This window comes from Cyprinodon tularosa, unplaced genomic scaffold (genome assembly GCF_016077235.1).
Source record: "Cyprinodon tularosa strain WSP-4 unplaced genomic scaffold, ASM1607723v1 ctg13, whole genome shotgun sequence".
Classification (NCBI taxonomy): domain Eukaryota; kingdom Metazoa; phylum Chordata; class Actinopteri; order Cyprinodontiformes; family Cyprinodontidae; genus Cyprinodon; species Cyprinodon tularosa.
The window spans coordinates 504,746-520,135 of NW_024038114.1; the positions used below are offsets into that span (position 1 = coordinate 504,746).

The 15,390-nt window shown below is 37.3% G+C and overlaps 1 protein-coding gene across 3 annotated transcripts in view; it reads left to right on the top strand.

The window, feature by feature from the left end:
* The window catches only part of rbms3 (RNA binding motif, single stranded interacting protein), a 433,687-nt gene that overhangs the window by 185,408 nt on the left and 232,889 nt on the right, over positions 1–15,390 (top strand). For 2 of the 3 annotated variants that reach the window (XM_038277019.1, XM_038277017.1), the window contains one exon: positions 13,207–13,364. In XM_038277019.1, the coding sequence (XP_038132947.1) occupies positions 13,207–13,364 (158 nt within the window). The remainder of the gene's footprint in view (positions 1–13,206; positions 13,365–15,390) is intronic. The other variant, XM_038277018.1, reaches the window with a different exon arrangement.

Below are 15,390 nucleotides of genomic sequence, written 5' to 3' on the forward strand. Positions count from 1 at the left end.
CAGTTGTGTGTCTAATGAGTCTAGATGGACCTTGTGTAAGTGTCAATAATGTAACATACAAACCTTTTAGTGTACTAATTTTTTTTGTCTGTTTTTTTTACTCAATTGTGAGTTCTAGATTCCACAAATGTATATGCAAAAAAAAAAGATGAATGAGCCATTTAAATTTTTTATCTCATATTTTGAAAACAAATTTCACCTCTTAGCTTTGAATAATGATGATGTAAGAGTCAGTTTGCCTTGTTTTACGTTAACAGATTTTTTTTTTTAAGTAGTTGAACTCTGGAGTCCAAAATGGAGAAACCCCATGTGAAAATTTCTTTTAGCCCTTTTGTAGCTTTTGACTATTAGCACCCACTTTTATACTGTTTTTGTCTTCTTCACACACTCTTTGTCCATCCCATAATAATTTAGAAATTACTACTTAGTATATAATAATTTTTATTTAATTTTCTCATTCATAAGATATTATCTTAGTCCTGCCTATACTCTTTGTTAAGTTGTAGTTTAACAGATAAATAAACAGAACCTTAGAAATATGAATTAGCTGAAAAGTTCTTAAACTTTGCCAGACAAGGGTGTTTTAACTACATATTACTGTACCTCTTTGTTAGTTGGCAAGCAGAGACTTATATAAGTTTATACTGTACTGATTCCTGTAATACAGACTTTAACAAGTCTTTGCCTTTATCAGAGTTGTTTGGCAAAGCAGTGTTAGCATTACTCAGTTATGCAAACATTACATAGTTCCTGTAACTTATGGCTGCTGGCACATGGTCAAACACATTCAGTTCTGAGGTCAGTGTCAGGCAGTAACTCATGGACTGAGCTGTCAGGAACCTTTCAGCCTCTCCGCACCGTCTCTGTCAATTACAGGCTTATTTATGAATTTGAGCACATTTGACCTTCTAGAAAAGTGGACCTAAATTTGTTTGTCTGCAGAATAGCATGAAAAATGGCTAGGCGTCTTCAGTATCAATCTGTCTCTCTGTTTCCGCTAGACATTCTGCTATCTATGGTTGTTCATTCAGAATCTGGCAATTTGTCAAGCAATTGGCCCTGGATGTCAGACAACACACACCTAAAGCTACTGTAGTATGAAGAGCTGATTTATTCTAGATGACTTTGAAAGGTAAGATTTTTGTTTGTTTGTTTTTTGGCTCCTATAATGAAGCCTAGGTGTATAAAAACAGGCAATGGCCTGTTATTATGTCTGCACCACCAGACATTTGTTTCATTGAAAAACTGCTGCACAATGTCCTCCTCCTCCACCACCTCCTCCACACAGTTTAGTGTTTGCTCTTAAACTTCCTGTGAAAAACATAATTGACTCTTGAAGAATGTGTCCAATTAGTAGTGAAGAATAGGGTTGGGACTTGGTGGTTTCTTCTGTTTTTTTCCCCCTTTTCGTTTTTCAATTGAAGGCAAACTTTCTCCTGCCACTCCACTGGGACAAAGCTAGAGTTACATAGGGGTCCCTATTTAGCACAACTTTAAAATAGTATGATTGCTCTAACTTTAAGGGTTTCTAATGAGAATTCACAAACATTTCTTGCACTTTAATTCACAATGGGGAGTACTTTTGGCTGATATTGGCATTATTTTCTAGTATCAGTAACGGCTGAAACAACTTTTTTTAAATTTAATGTAATCACCTGTCCATTATAGTGGGTGTCATGCGTCACTGGTGATAGTTTAAATCCCTTTCTTCATTACCAATGACTCTTAATGCTGTTTCTGAAAATAATTTAACAGTCACAGCTTGTTGTTGGATTTAAGTTTTTATTAGTGCTCTTTAAATTACTTTTTGTGATATAACATCTTTGCACATCAGTAAGGTTTTTGTGAGTCACTGTTTGTGTCAAAGAAGTTAATTCGTGGTAATCATGCACAAAGGGGCTCGGTTTACCTTTAAATGCAAAAAGTGGTGTTGGTCCTGGTTTCCATGTTTTACATGTTCCAAAATTAATTTTAAATAATTTTTTGCTCAATGCTATTCAGTCTTAATCTAAACTTCTTCTGAAAATGAATTTAGAGGTGTGCAAGTTCAGCAGTTAAGCAAATTTAGAGCATTTGGTTTCCCAATATTTCCCTCTCTTGGTTCCCTTTCCTTTAAATGAACATCTTTATCTACCCTCTCTTTTTATGGAGTCATCCTGTAGCATCCACTCCCACACTGCAAACAGACCCAGCTGGTTATAATGATGATAAATCAGCCCAAATATTTATGTCCATAGAGTTTCACTTTGTCTCTGCCCATGGCTCGCTTAGTGCTTTCTCTTACACATTTCTCGGCGGCGGTCACTGTACTTCAAGCCAAACCATTATAATCTGTGCAGCACAAACACACTTAGGCTCCGGTTATGTCACCTAAACACTGACTGACTGTTAGTCTGCACAGAGTACCAAGTTAAGGACTCATGAAGAACTGGTGTACACAAACTGATTCTATTTTTAAAATGTATTTAAACACATGGTTACCAACCTGTTATGCAAAAACTGTGCATTTTATGCCTCACACTGTTTCTAACAGAATAAATTTAATAAAATGAGTACTTGTGGGACTACACAGAATATAAGAAGTTGTAGAAAAGTAATTTTTCCAAGAGATACATTTTTATTGCAGTATTTGCTATTTGGAAAGTTTTAATTTTTATCTTTGTGCTTATACTCATCATTTTCCACTTAATCCTTGACCGTGTTACAGGGAAAGCAGACAATCCCAGACTTCCCTCTCCCGAGACACCACCTCCAGCTCTGCTGTGGGAAGCCAAAGATGTTCCAGGCTAGCCGAGTGATAAAATCCAGTAATTCCAGTAACCCTTCCAGCATGTCCTCGGTCAAAGCAAATCAAATAAAAGTTTATTTTTATAGCACTTTAAAACAACACCAGGAAGACCAAAGTGCTTCACATAAAGATAAAAACATTGCAAAAAATAACCACATCAAAAAAAACTAAAATAATAAGCATAAATCAATGTGTCCTAAGTATTAAAACTCAGTTTTAAAAAATGAGTCTTTAATCCGGACTTAAAAAGTTGCAGATCAGTGAGAACCCGCAGAGTTTAGGTGCGGTAACTCAAAGGAACAATCGCCACACTGTTTATACCAGGACCTAGAGACGTCCAGAACCATTTGATCAGCAGACTGGAGAGCTCTGCTGGGGTGATGTATGGTCAACATATCAGTTAAATATAGCAGAGTGAGACCATGAAGGGCTTTAAAAACGTGTTAAAACCTTAAAGTCAATCCTAAAACGGACCGGGAGCCAGTGTAGGGGGGAGAGGATGGGAGTGATGTGGCCTTGCCTGGATGAGCCAGAGAGGAGACGATCTGCTGAATTCTGTGCTAATTGTAACCGTTGGAGTGATGATTGTGGGAGGCCAGAGTAGAGAGCGTTGCAGTGGTCCAACCGAGAACTAATAAATGTTTGAATCGCCTTCTCCAGGTCTTGGCGTGAGAGAAAGTGTTTCACCTTGGTCAAAAGGCGCAGGTGGAAAAAGCTAGCTTTGACAACAGCATTTTATTGTATCAAGCAGTTAAGAATGGTGGCAAACAGTAGCATCTCTAAGTTTGCAAGTCTCCACATATACGGTTAGATGTTAAGGAGTGTGCTCCAAAGGATGAAAGAGCAGTGCAGGAGCTTGTTACCATCAGCCCTGTGATAATATGAGTTACCCAGTAGTGGACAATTGCCAAGACAGAGCCTTGATCAGCTGTAACTGATAAGTGCTTGGGGTGAGTGGAGGACGAACAGAGGAGGCCAGGTGAACAGGTATCTGCAATTAGAACATTTCAGCTACAAGTTGGATAACTAAATTGAACTCCATAATAAATCTGATAAACATCAGTAACAAAATGGGGCTTTGCCTCGCATTACTCCTTCAGGCTTTGCTCCACCAAGTCCCAGTAAGCGGCACTTCACCACCATCAATCTCCAGGCCTTGCTGGAGATTGAGGGCCTGGCTATTTCACACCAGGCAACATTGCTTGCATAAATTTTTTTTTTTTTTTTTTTTTTTTGCTCGACAAAATAGCATGTGGGATAATCCAAGCACTGTTACACTACTTATATTCATGTCTAAAAAAAACTGGCCATGAAATGAAAATGTTTGGTCCTCTGTGTATAAACTGTTGGTCTAGTTGTTTTAGCACTAATAGACTTGTTAGGTTGTCATTGTGTATTGAATAATAAGTTTTCTCTGAAACAAATATCTCAGTCTAATACTGTAGATCGCAAGTACATTTAAACGAGCCTGTATGAGTAAGGTTAGTCCTCTGCTTTATTGCTGTTAATCCTTGGTTTCAACTCAATTCATTTCTGTTAACTGTATATCTTTCTATAAACGTATCTATTTTTTCTCCCTGCTCGTAATCCCCCCGCATATAGAGAGCTCACAGTCTTTCCTTTTAAGATGCATGTGGCTATAGGATCGGCAGTGCTGCATTCTCAGGTGAATTGGGGATGATTTGCTATTCCCTCCTCTAGTTTACCAAGAATAGCATGAACATTGAGTTAAGAAGTAAAGAACAGACCGGTTTTCAGTGTCCCTTGCTCTTGAGCGCTGAGATGCAGTTGTGGCGCTTAAAACGCATGTTAAAGAACTAAAGGTTTGGATTTAACATTCCCAGAAGGACATTGGATTAGGGTTCCTACTGTATTTAAAAGCTGCTGTGATGCATCTGACCACAGAGTAAACTGTTAGTTCGGGCAGTTTAAAAGGCATGCCTCTCAGAGTATGCTACCCTCTAAAAGCTGTTGCATAAAACCTTTCCGGCATTAATTAATTGAAAATGAGTTGGGGAGCTTTTTCCTTCCTTTTTGAAGAGACTAGTTGTAATTCTTTACAGCAGTATCTATGGAAACACACTTTACCTCAGTAACATGCATACGCCTGTGTATCTGCCTGGTGACCTGAAATAGCAGTGTCACGACCACGGAGAGACACGGGCAGGGTTGTGCTGGTTTACTGATGGTATTGACAGCACGGCCTTGTCTGCCCCACATGCAGTGTTGAGTTAGCTCCTCTGGCCTCCTATAAATCAGGCCCAATTACTACATTGGTGTGCAACCACCTCATTCAACTCTGCCCTACAGAGTGCAGGGAAACGGAAAGGGAGGAAATGGATTTTAAAACATGCTTTGATCCAAGTTATTGCATCAACTGACCTCCTTTCTATTTTCTGTACAAGCAATAATTCTTCAGACCATAATATATTTAACATTATCAAGATAGAAATGTAAAATTTTCAAGTTTCTAACTGGTAGTCAGCAACGTTGGGTCATATTAAGGCGGAATTAATTAAAACTGAAATAAGTACTCTAAATATATATATATATACTACTTTTTGGTGTTAATAATACTTAATTATTAACACCGAAAAGTTAATAATATTTTTTTCAAAACTTTGTCCTTTGTGTTAATTTAGCTTCAAAATCTAACAACAGACAAACTTCAGTTGTCATTGTTTTAGACCATCTTTGTTTTCTTATGCGTTTATTTTTAAAAATTTATTAAAAACAAAGAGAAATTTAAAAAGGACTTCAAATTTTTTACTATTTTTGCTGTATACATGAATTCCAATTTTAATTCTCCTAGCTATAGATAGTTGATAGCTGTGAACCCTTGATCAACTGGCCCTGTGTTAGGACAACAAATAAAGAATTTATCAAGCTCACATCATAATGGAAACAGTTAACTCTACAAACCTATAGAATAACTTCACAACAAATTTATTTCAAAATAGAAGAATTTATTAACAAAAAAATGTCTATTCCATCAAAGATATTTTAGCTAAAAGCTCTTGACCAAGTTATTGAAAATCAACTATACTAAGCTACTTTATACACTAAGAAAAAGGACAGAAAAATGGTTGAAAACCATAATCTATAAAATGATGCATTTTTGCCATACCATGCAATGTTTGGCATTAATTTTAGGTTTGAGAAGTTTACCTTGAAGATTGTGGAATCAGGTAAAATAGGCATTTAACTAATTCAGAGCAGTTAGAATGTCTCTAAAACAATTCACAATGCAAATCCAAGAAGTTAAACAAAACATATGGTAAAATAACTTTTATAATATGCCTTTTATTTAATTGATTATTAACCTTCTCTGATTGTTCTTAATGGAATAGCTAATCTAAAGTCAACCTAGGATTCTTTAACTAGGGTAGCTCATGAAGTACAATTGGCTAGCAGACATTAGTGGACTCCACTTAAACGACACCTTAGCTGGAAATTCATTTCTGTAACTTTGCCAGGCCTGTAATATGTCAATTTTGGAAATGTGATGCTCTGCCTAGGCTATGTTTCTGGATGGGTCTTTGGCTAGCAAGAAAGGCTTAGTCCTTTGCAGTCTCCTGGTTCTGGAGCCAAGTTTAGAACTTTTTAGTTACTATTCCCCTATAAACTTAGAGAGAATGTTACAGAGTTATTTTGTTTGTTTCTTCTGTTTTTGCAGCAATCTGGTTTTAAAATAAGCTGCTCAGTCCACTTTGCTTTTGGCAGTCAGAAGGTTCTGTTTGCTATGGCCTGAAATCGGCTCGATTTTTTGGGGTCTCTCCAATATGGCTGGCTAAACAGCCTCGGCAAAGGTCGTCTGTGAATAGATAGCTTTGCCCCAAGCATGGCTGGAATTCTGTGTCCCTGTGTGTCTGAATTTGTTCATGGCATGTATTGAAGGTTTGTAGAGTCCTTACAGAGTTCTTTGTACTTCATTTAAGTGAGTAATGCAGATGAACATCCTCAAATTGTAGAATATTGGACCCCAACAACTGAAGTTTGAGATTCCAGCTTTACATTGTAGGAGACCAAATAGGTTAAACACTCTTTTACAACTCTTACTGCACCTAACAACAGGGAGAAAGTTTAAAAAAGACAGTGTGACAGTACCTTCAAGGATTTTTTAGGACATCCACCTGGATTTAGAGATGTTGCTTTGGAGTCAATTTGCCAATTGGAGTATGTGCTGCATTTTGTTCTTTAGCTATAGATATTTGTTATTTTTATCAAGGGTGCCAGACAGTATATAGAAAAGGCAGTATTTTACTTTAATTTTGGCTCTATGTTGCCTGTTGGTCAACATAATTAAAAAATGCTTCCGAAAAGGTGTTGAAATGTCTTCAAAAAAGTAAAGCAAAAGTCCGGATACCTGCCAATTTAAACCTGTTTTGTATGCAATGCTTTGTACTAATAAGTAGCATAGCCTTTGACAGAGGGCTAGTGATGTTGTAAGTCCGCACTTCGTTTGCACACTCTATAGCTGGAATTTTACTCCATTATTCCATCTAGATCTACTCTAGGGCATTGAAATTTTGGGGCTGTTACTTGGCAACAAAGACTTTCAACCAAATTTTCTATTGGGTTGACCTCTGGAGTCTGGACCTTGAAATGCTTTTTACGGAGCCCCTCCGTTGTTGCCCGAGGGGCATGTTTGGTATCCTTGTCATATTAGAAGACCCGGCCACGAAGGATGGAAGGATGTTTTGGCTGCAAATCCTATGATGCATGGCTCAGTATGTTCTTCTCTTAACACAAATCAGTTGTCTTGTACCCCGTGCAGTATAACAGCACAAATGCATTATGTTTTCACCCCTTTGCTTCACAGGACATGGTGTTCTTTGGTTGAAACTCAGCCTACGTCTTTCTCTAAACAGGATTTGTTTGTGCCAGAAAGTTATTTTGATTTTATCCAACAAAATTCTCTTCTGGATCATCGACATGTTATTTGTCAAACTTCAGGCACGTCTGGGCACTTACTGGCTTAAGTAAGGGAACAGGAGTGGTACTGCAGAATTACGTCCCTGTCGTAGTGTTTTTGATGGTAGCTTTTTCCACGTTAGTCCCAGCTCTTTGCAGAACATTCATCAGGTCTCTTTGTGTAATTCTAGGTTTTTCTGCTCACTGTTCTCATTATCAATTTGTCCCCACCTGATGATATTTTGCATGGAACCCGACATCAAGGGGATTATCAATGATCCCATTGGTGTTTCATTTTCTAACAACTGCTACCACAGTTGTTTTATTCACACCAACCTGCTTTCCTATGTAGATTCACTCTTCCCAGCCAGCTGGAGGTCTCCATTTTTCTCCATTTCTCAATTTTTCTAGGGGCCTTTGATAGCTCTTTGGTCTTGGCCATAGTTGAGTTAGGAGTCTGACTGTATTTGGGGATGGACAGGTGTCCTTTATACAGCAGACAGTTGTAGGGTTGTAAAGGAGAGTCATCATTCTTGCTTGTCTGTGACCAAATATTTACCATAATTTGCTAATAGGTTCATAAAAAATCCTTAAAAATCCAGTTATTTGTTTCTCATAGTTAAAGGGTACCAAAGAAAGTGACAGGTCTCTTTTCTTTCTCCTCTCTACTGGCTCACTTAAACACTTTATAATGGTCCCAATTTGTAATCAGAATTCCAGGCAAAGCCATGAACAAGTTCTACATTTTATTATGCACTTTTTTTTGTTTTGTTAAGTAGTTTTTATGTTTTATTTATTTAATTTTTATTTGTTAGAATTCTCCAATAGAAGCATCCTCTCCAAAGAATGATAACTGTACTTCATTGACACATATTTTTTTTCTATGTTATTGATCATTCACTGCGCTTTTATTCTAAGAGCCACATTCACCAACTCAATTCACACATCATTCAGTAATGATATCAAATGGGGAAGCTGAATTTGAACATTTTTGGGGAACTATCCCAAATTGCCTCAGAAAACTGAATACTACATTTAAGCAACAATGCGCAAAATGCAAACTATTACAAATTAATTTAAAGGTTTTGTTGTGTTATTCTATTAAAAATTAAAAATTTCAAACTGTACAATCATAGCTACACATTACATTTAGGCTGTTTAAAGGACATTTATACGCTGTGACAAAATGGCTATCTCTGTTAAAGATGTGTGTGTTGTCCTTGTGTGAATGTGTGAATATACATTGCAACACTACAGTATATGCACTCAGCCTATGCAACCCGCGCTAGATTTATCACCCTCACTTAATACACTCATAAACATTCTCTGGCATGTCACACAGGCTGTGAACCCTTCTGCACGACTGGCTCGGTAAATTGGGCCTGTGTAAACTATTTTGCCTGTCTAAAATACAGTGGAGCAAATTGAAATCCGCAGTAAGTCTGTGTAGCGGCATGTCACAGCTGGATAGGGAGGAGGCAGAATGGAGGTTTTCTCATTTACCACCTGGAGTTCCTTTTCTTTTTCTTTCCAAGTGTCATAACCAGCTATTCTCTTTCTTTTTTCCATCAGCCTCCTTTTAACATTGTGCCTCTCCCTCCTACTCCAACCCAAACTTCACTCACCTTTCCTCCTTGTGGAAATATACTTTAGAGGATGTGTTCAGTCTTTGTCACTCTGACATGAGTCCAGTATTTATTGTATATTTGGGAATCTTTTAGGCTGACAGTTTGTGGCCAAATTGCAGTCATTAAACTGCCCAGGAGGGGAAACAAGCTTAGTTATTAACCACCAGGGTGGCAGCAAATTGTCCTGCAGACATTTTAAAACGGTTGAATTATTTTGCCATATAACCTGTGTGTCCACTAAATTCTGTCTTGTAAATCTTTTCCATTAGATCCTTCGAATTTCAAAACTTCAACTTTTTTGCTTCGTTTTAAGCGTGAAACAAAAACAGATAATTAATAGTCTTTAAAAGTCATTCATCACAAAAGTAATGTCTTTTTAAACCATTTAAAAATGGACACTAATTCTCTTGAAACCTTTGGTGCTTAGTCCATTCCTCATCCCAGAGGACTTTTCCCTGCCTTTTTTCTTTTCCCTTTGGATAACCTCACTCTGTGCCTCTTCGCCCAGCACTGTAAGTAATGAGCTCATTTTGACCCTCCATGCCTCATTGTGTAAGATTTCAGCTTCTGACCTTAAAAAATGAAAGTAAATCGATAGGGCAGGATACGTGAATTCCAAAGGGTAGAATAGAAGCCAAGCCTGGAGCCTGCTGAAAAGGAGGAGAGCTATGTGGATCATTGAAGGATTTTATAAAGGCTATGGAGGAACTTTTGCATTAACATACAGCTCCTACAGCACCTGTCTTTATAGTAAGGTGACATTTGCAGCACGCTAAGTAATTTAGACCACAGTGAACGTGGACAAAAAGAAATGAAGAGCTGAGAGGATGTTGGCAAAAGGTAAAAGCCTCAAAGTTGAAACTTGAACTGCAGCTGTGTAAGTGCAAGGAACTCCAGAAGGGGGTCAATAGCACAAGTTGTACACTCAGGAGATTTAAATTCCTATTAACTACTGCCATAGCACAAGATAAAGAATAATGTTGCTTAGTTTCTTTTTCTTTTTTTGCAACTTCTTGGATAAGAAGTGTTTAAGGGACAACATTTACTGTCTGTGGTCAGTTGCCTGTGCATCTCCCTGCTCCTTTTCCCCCAACAAATTATCTGGCAGTATTAAAACATCCTCTAAAGGGGTGACTCTCAAATGAAACTAGACTATTTTGTAAATCATTGAGTCCTGTCATGCATAAAAAGCGGACTCATTGGTCACTTTATTAGGGTTACTCTGCACAACTAATTAACAAAAATAGCAACTCAGTCAATTACTTGTTAGCAACTCCATACTTTTAGTCAATTGGATGACTTTGCAGATTTTCAATCAAGCATCAGAGTGTGGAAATAATAGGTTTTAACTGACTTTGGATGCGCCATAATTTTCTGTGCCATATGGATAAGTCTAAGCACCGGTATATGGAAAGAAAAAAATAAATAAAACTTGAGGCAGAGGCACTGCGAAAATTATACTAGGTGAAACACCTAAGAACAAAGAGCAGGAATACAAGTCCAAATTTCACATACAGGGAAATTCAAATTAAAAAAGAAGAATTGAAAATATGAGTACCTTCATCATGTATTTTTTTTAACTATTAAAAATAATATTTTGATACTATTCCTATTTAATAAATGTGTCTGTTTTATTCATAAATGGTTTAAAAAAGCAGATAATAGCACATGCTTTTCATCAGTGTTCAATGTTTTACTTTTGCATTTTGATTGTTTCCAACTAAATATATGTCTCTATCTTTCCAGCTGCTCATATTTTTCGATATTGAGCATATATATGAGCATATATTAATCTGAACAGGTCTAGCTGAAGTCTTTAAGAAGCTTGTGTCTTTGTCCTTATGCTCATTTGCTAAGAAAGGAAGTTAACATGAGAATATTTACTATATGTTTTAATAGGAATGTTTAATCATTGTGTAGCGTATTTTATTTAAGTTTCGGTTAATCCTGTATTAAAAAGTGACACAAAAAGAGGAGACATTGTGGCCATCAATACAACATTTCCTTGTCTGTAAATCTAATCTAAATTTACATAGAGTGAAACACACTTAACCTTGTTTTATTTTTTTATGATATAAAGAATATGTTATGGTGCTTATATTGTTGTTTTTTCCATGACCTTGCTGAGGTAGATATTTCATCAGTGCAGACGGAGCATATGCATGGCTTTGCATGATGTTACTTGGCATAATTATGGTGTCATTTTTAAATAGACCTTAGGAGTGTTAATACATATTAATCTTAGATGATGTAAAAGTCAGCAGATGTGTGGTACAGCCATTCTGAATTGCACTTTACAAATTGTTTTACAGGTCTAGAACTCCTGTGACTAACCTACAGACTGAATGGTAGATGATAGGCTAACATTTTTTATTTTGACTAGAAAATGTATTTAATTAGAGACACACAAATTCTCACGTTAGTTAGAAGGGATTATTAAATTCTATAATGTGGAGTTCTCTTTAGATTTTCTATAGATGATAAATATTTGTCTTACAGGAGGCTGATTTTACACATGTGTAGAAAAGGTGTTTTATTGTTATCACACCGTGTGTGTTCTTGTCACTTCAAACATACATTGTAATTGTTAGTATGGAACAGAGACTGACTCCCCATCAGTTCCATTTAGCCTAGCGTGGTAATTGGCTGTCCATTGATGGACGTGGCTCCCTCTTCACGCTCCAGGGACCCCAGCTCTTTGTCTGAGAAGTGGGAGTCGACACGCTGGCATGGCACACAGGCTTAAAATAGCGCATCAAATCAGCCATGCTCCAACAGACACTGTTAACGTGTGGGGCAAATTGGTGGTCTAATGGCGTGAGTGTATGTGTGTGTTTTCACAGCTTACTTTGAGGTTTTGAGCTCCACCTCTGGAAAGATGAGGGTTAACTTGGTTAAGTAGAACTGCTGGTGGTAGTTTTGTTAAGCCACACTCTCTACCAGGTTATTTTTCTCTCCTATGCTTCATACAATAGTCTTTACAATAGTTTTCCATTCTTTTAGCCCCTGCCTCAATTCATGCCCACAGGGCTTTAGCACTCCCTCTCTGTCATTAGGTGCAGTGTCCCTGCAATAGAGATATAAATGGTCTGTGAGCAGGGGGCCCTGACTCCTGTGCCATAAATCTACACAAACAGAACAAGCAAATAAAAAGGAGCCGGGGATGAGGAGGAGTGAAAAGATGGAATCAAATTCTGAATAACTGTTGTGAGCTGAGGATTACACTGAAAAAAAGATATTCATATGTAGATGGCTATAAAATACACTGGAGTGCATTATTGCATCGGGATCTCACACCCTTGGAGGTGAAAATTGTTTCACAGTGTAATGAAATTGGTTCTGGCAATTTTAGTAGAGAGTAGAAGCTTGCCATCACTTAAAACTGTTTATAAGCTGCTGGAAGCCATATGAAGTCTAATTTGTGTGAGCCCTCTCAGTGAAATGTTTATTTAAAACAAAATGAAGTGAAGTGGAAAAAAAAGCCATATGCTGCAGTCATGATCTAACATTAAAGCCATTTTTGAACCTTTGTTATTGTGCAGAGCAATTTTATTTTCACTCCCCAATATAAAGATGTTATTGTAATTGTTGTCATTATTACCTGTTGTCTCTTTATCTCGTACAGTTACTGATATTATAACATCTCCTTTTCATGTCAAGACTCCTTTAAGATTTTGTTTCTTCATCTTAGTGATACTGAATCGATAGTGTCTGCTGTTTCTCAAATGTTAAATTTTTCATTATAGCTCACATCTGATTTTCAGCTCTCACCTGGGCTGTTGTCATTCATGACATAGTAGTCGCCATGTTTTCTCCTATCACATTTTATTTTTCAGCATGTTATACTAAGTTGTTATTGTGTTTTGTCTTTTCCAGCAGCCCTATGCTCCACCCCCTCATCCTATGGCTCCTCCCAGCCCCAGCACCAACAGCTGCAGCCAGGGAGGGGCGGAGCAGCTCAGTAAGACCAACCTGTATATTCGTGGTCTCCCCCCTGGAACCACCGACCAGGACCTCATCAAGCTTTGTCAACCGTGAGTACACAAAGAAATCAAACCTGGACACAAAATCTCCAATCACAAATGCCTCTATATCACAGATGTAATCCTCATTTTGTTGGATACATTATTTATTCAGGTTCATTCAATTATTGCTAAATACTTTGTTTAAAACAGAGATTGCCAAGAGAGTATCAGGGCAGCTAGATTATTAAAACAATAAAATATTGAATTTAAATTTAAACATCTTAGGTTCATTGGCTTCTCTAAATTCTCCCTAGGTGTGAGTGTGTGTGAATGGTTGTTTGTCCTGTTTGTCTCTGAGTTGCCCTGTGATGGACTGGCAACCTGTTCAGGGTGTACCCCGCCTCTTTTCCATAAACAGCTGGAGATAGACAGCAGCCGCCCTTGCAACCCCAGCAGGGATAAGCATGACGCAAAATGAATCAATGAATACATTTTTAAATATTCATTAATATTCAAATGTACAAAAGTTGTAATGATGTAATGATAACAGAGATATGAACTTAATAATTTTCACCAGACCAGGTTGAAAACAGTTTGTAGTTTGTTCTAACTAATAAAAAGTAGGAACCAAAATTATTTCTACTTAATGAGTTTAAACTTTAGGCAAATGTATTAATCTAAGATTGTAACATCCCTTTTACTGAAAGAAACATTAACTCATACAATGATAAACATATGGTTTAGGCTTTTCCCCCCCCCTTTTTTTAAAAGCTTACATTGCTATCCTTTCAGAAGTCGATACGAGAGAGATCATGTTAGTTAGGATTAGGCATTTCCTTATGAAGATTCCAAATCCTTTGTGACATCGGTTAGAAACTTCTAACTTTTTCATTGGTCAATGAAAAATGCTGTTCAGCTGGCTTAAAGAAGGTAATGTTAGTGGCAGACCCATGCTCACTGGCATTAGCAAACCTTTAAATTATGTGTTCAGATTAAAAGAAGAAACCTCCTTCAAACCTCATTGCTTCTATGTCCTTTTGCCTCCTTGGTACAAAGCTCAAAATCTTGCCAGATGTTTACACCAGAGATGGGAGAAAGTCCCATACATGCAAGTCTCAAGTGAGTCCCAAGTATCAGGAATCAAGTCTCAAGCAAGTCCCGGGTCAGGAGGACCAAGCAAGTCAAGTCCAAGCGTAGGTTTAGTCATAAAGTAAAAAGTCAAGTCTATTTTTCCCCAAAATTTCACTAAACCCATTTTACAGTCAATGTTTTGTCGATTTTATCGATATAGCGCTTGCAACTTTCAGTATCTTCAACATTCTTCAACTTTTTCATTTTGTGTTGTTGTGTACGGTAGTCTTTATACAGTAGCCAAAATACATGATTTCTGCTAGGAGAGTGGCTTCCGTCTTTACTGATCACTCATTAGTCTGACGTAGGTATTCCCCTCTTTACTTTGCGTGGAAGATTGGTTGCCAGGTTTGCTGATATGCTGCAGGTCAGCCAGGAGCACTCAGGCAAAAAAAGCAATAATTCATTTGCTAATAATTATAATAGGATTAACACAATTGCAGTGATTTGGCAAGTCCTATGACTCAAGTCAAGTCAATTTGTAGGTCATGAAGGGCAAGTCAAAGTCAAGTCTTTTGATAATTCTTAACAAGCAAGTCTTAAGTCACAAATCTGGCGACTCAAGTCAGACTAGAGTCAAGTCATTGACTCGAGTCCCCCATCTCTGATTTACACTCATTTGACTTTTATAATATAACACTGAGAAAAAAAATAAAAAATTTCTCAGCTCTTTCACTGAGCTACTAAGGTCTACCAATGCCTGAATTCTGTCTCTGTAACTTCAGCCTACTATTCCCATTGATGCAGAATATTTTAGTGTCAACGCTGACATTGTAACCAGAGGTAAATATTTATGTGGTCTGGTGTTGTCAGAATATCAAAAAACTACTTTATGTTAAAAAATGTATTCATTAAATTGATATTCTTATTTTTCAAAGCACATTAGACGTCTTCTGCACGTACATCTTTTTATTATCATGTGATGGAAAAGATGTAGCTTCTGCATTTTTCCCTCACAAGTCCA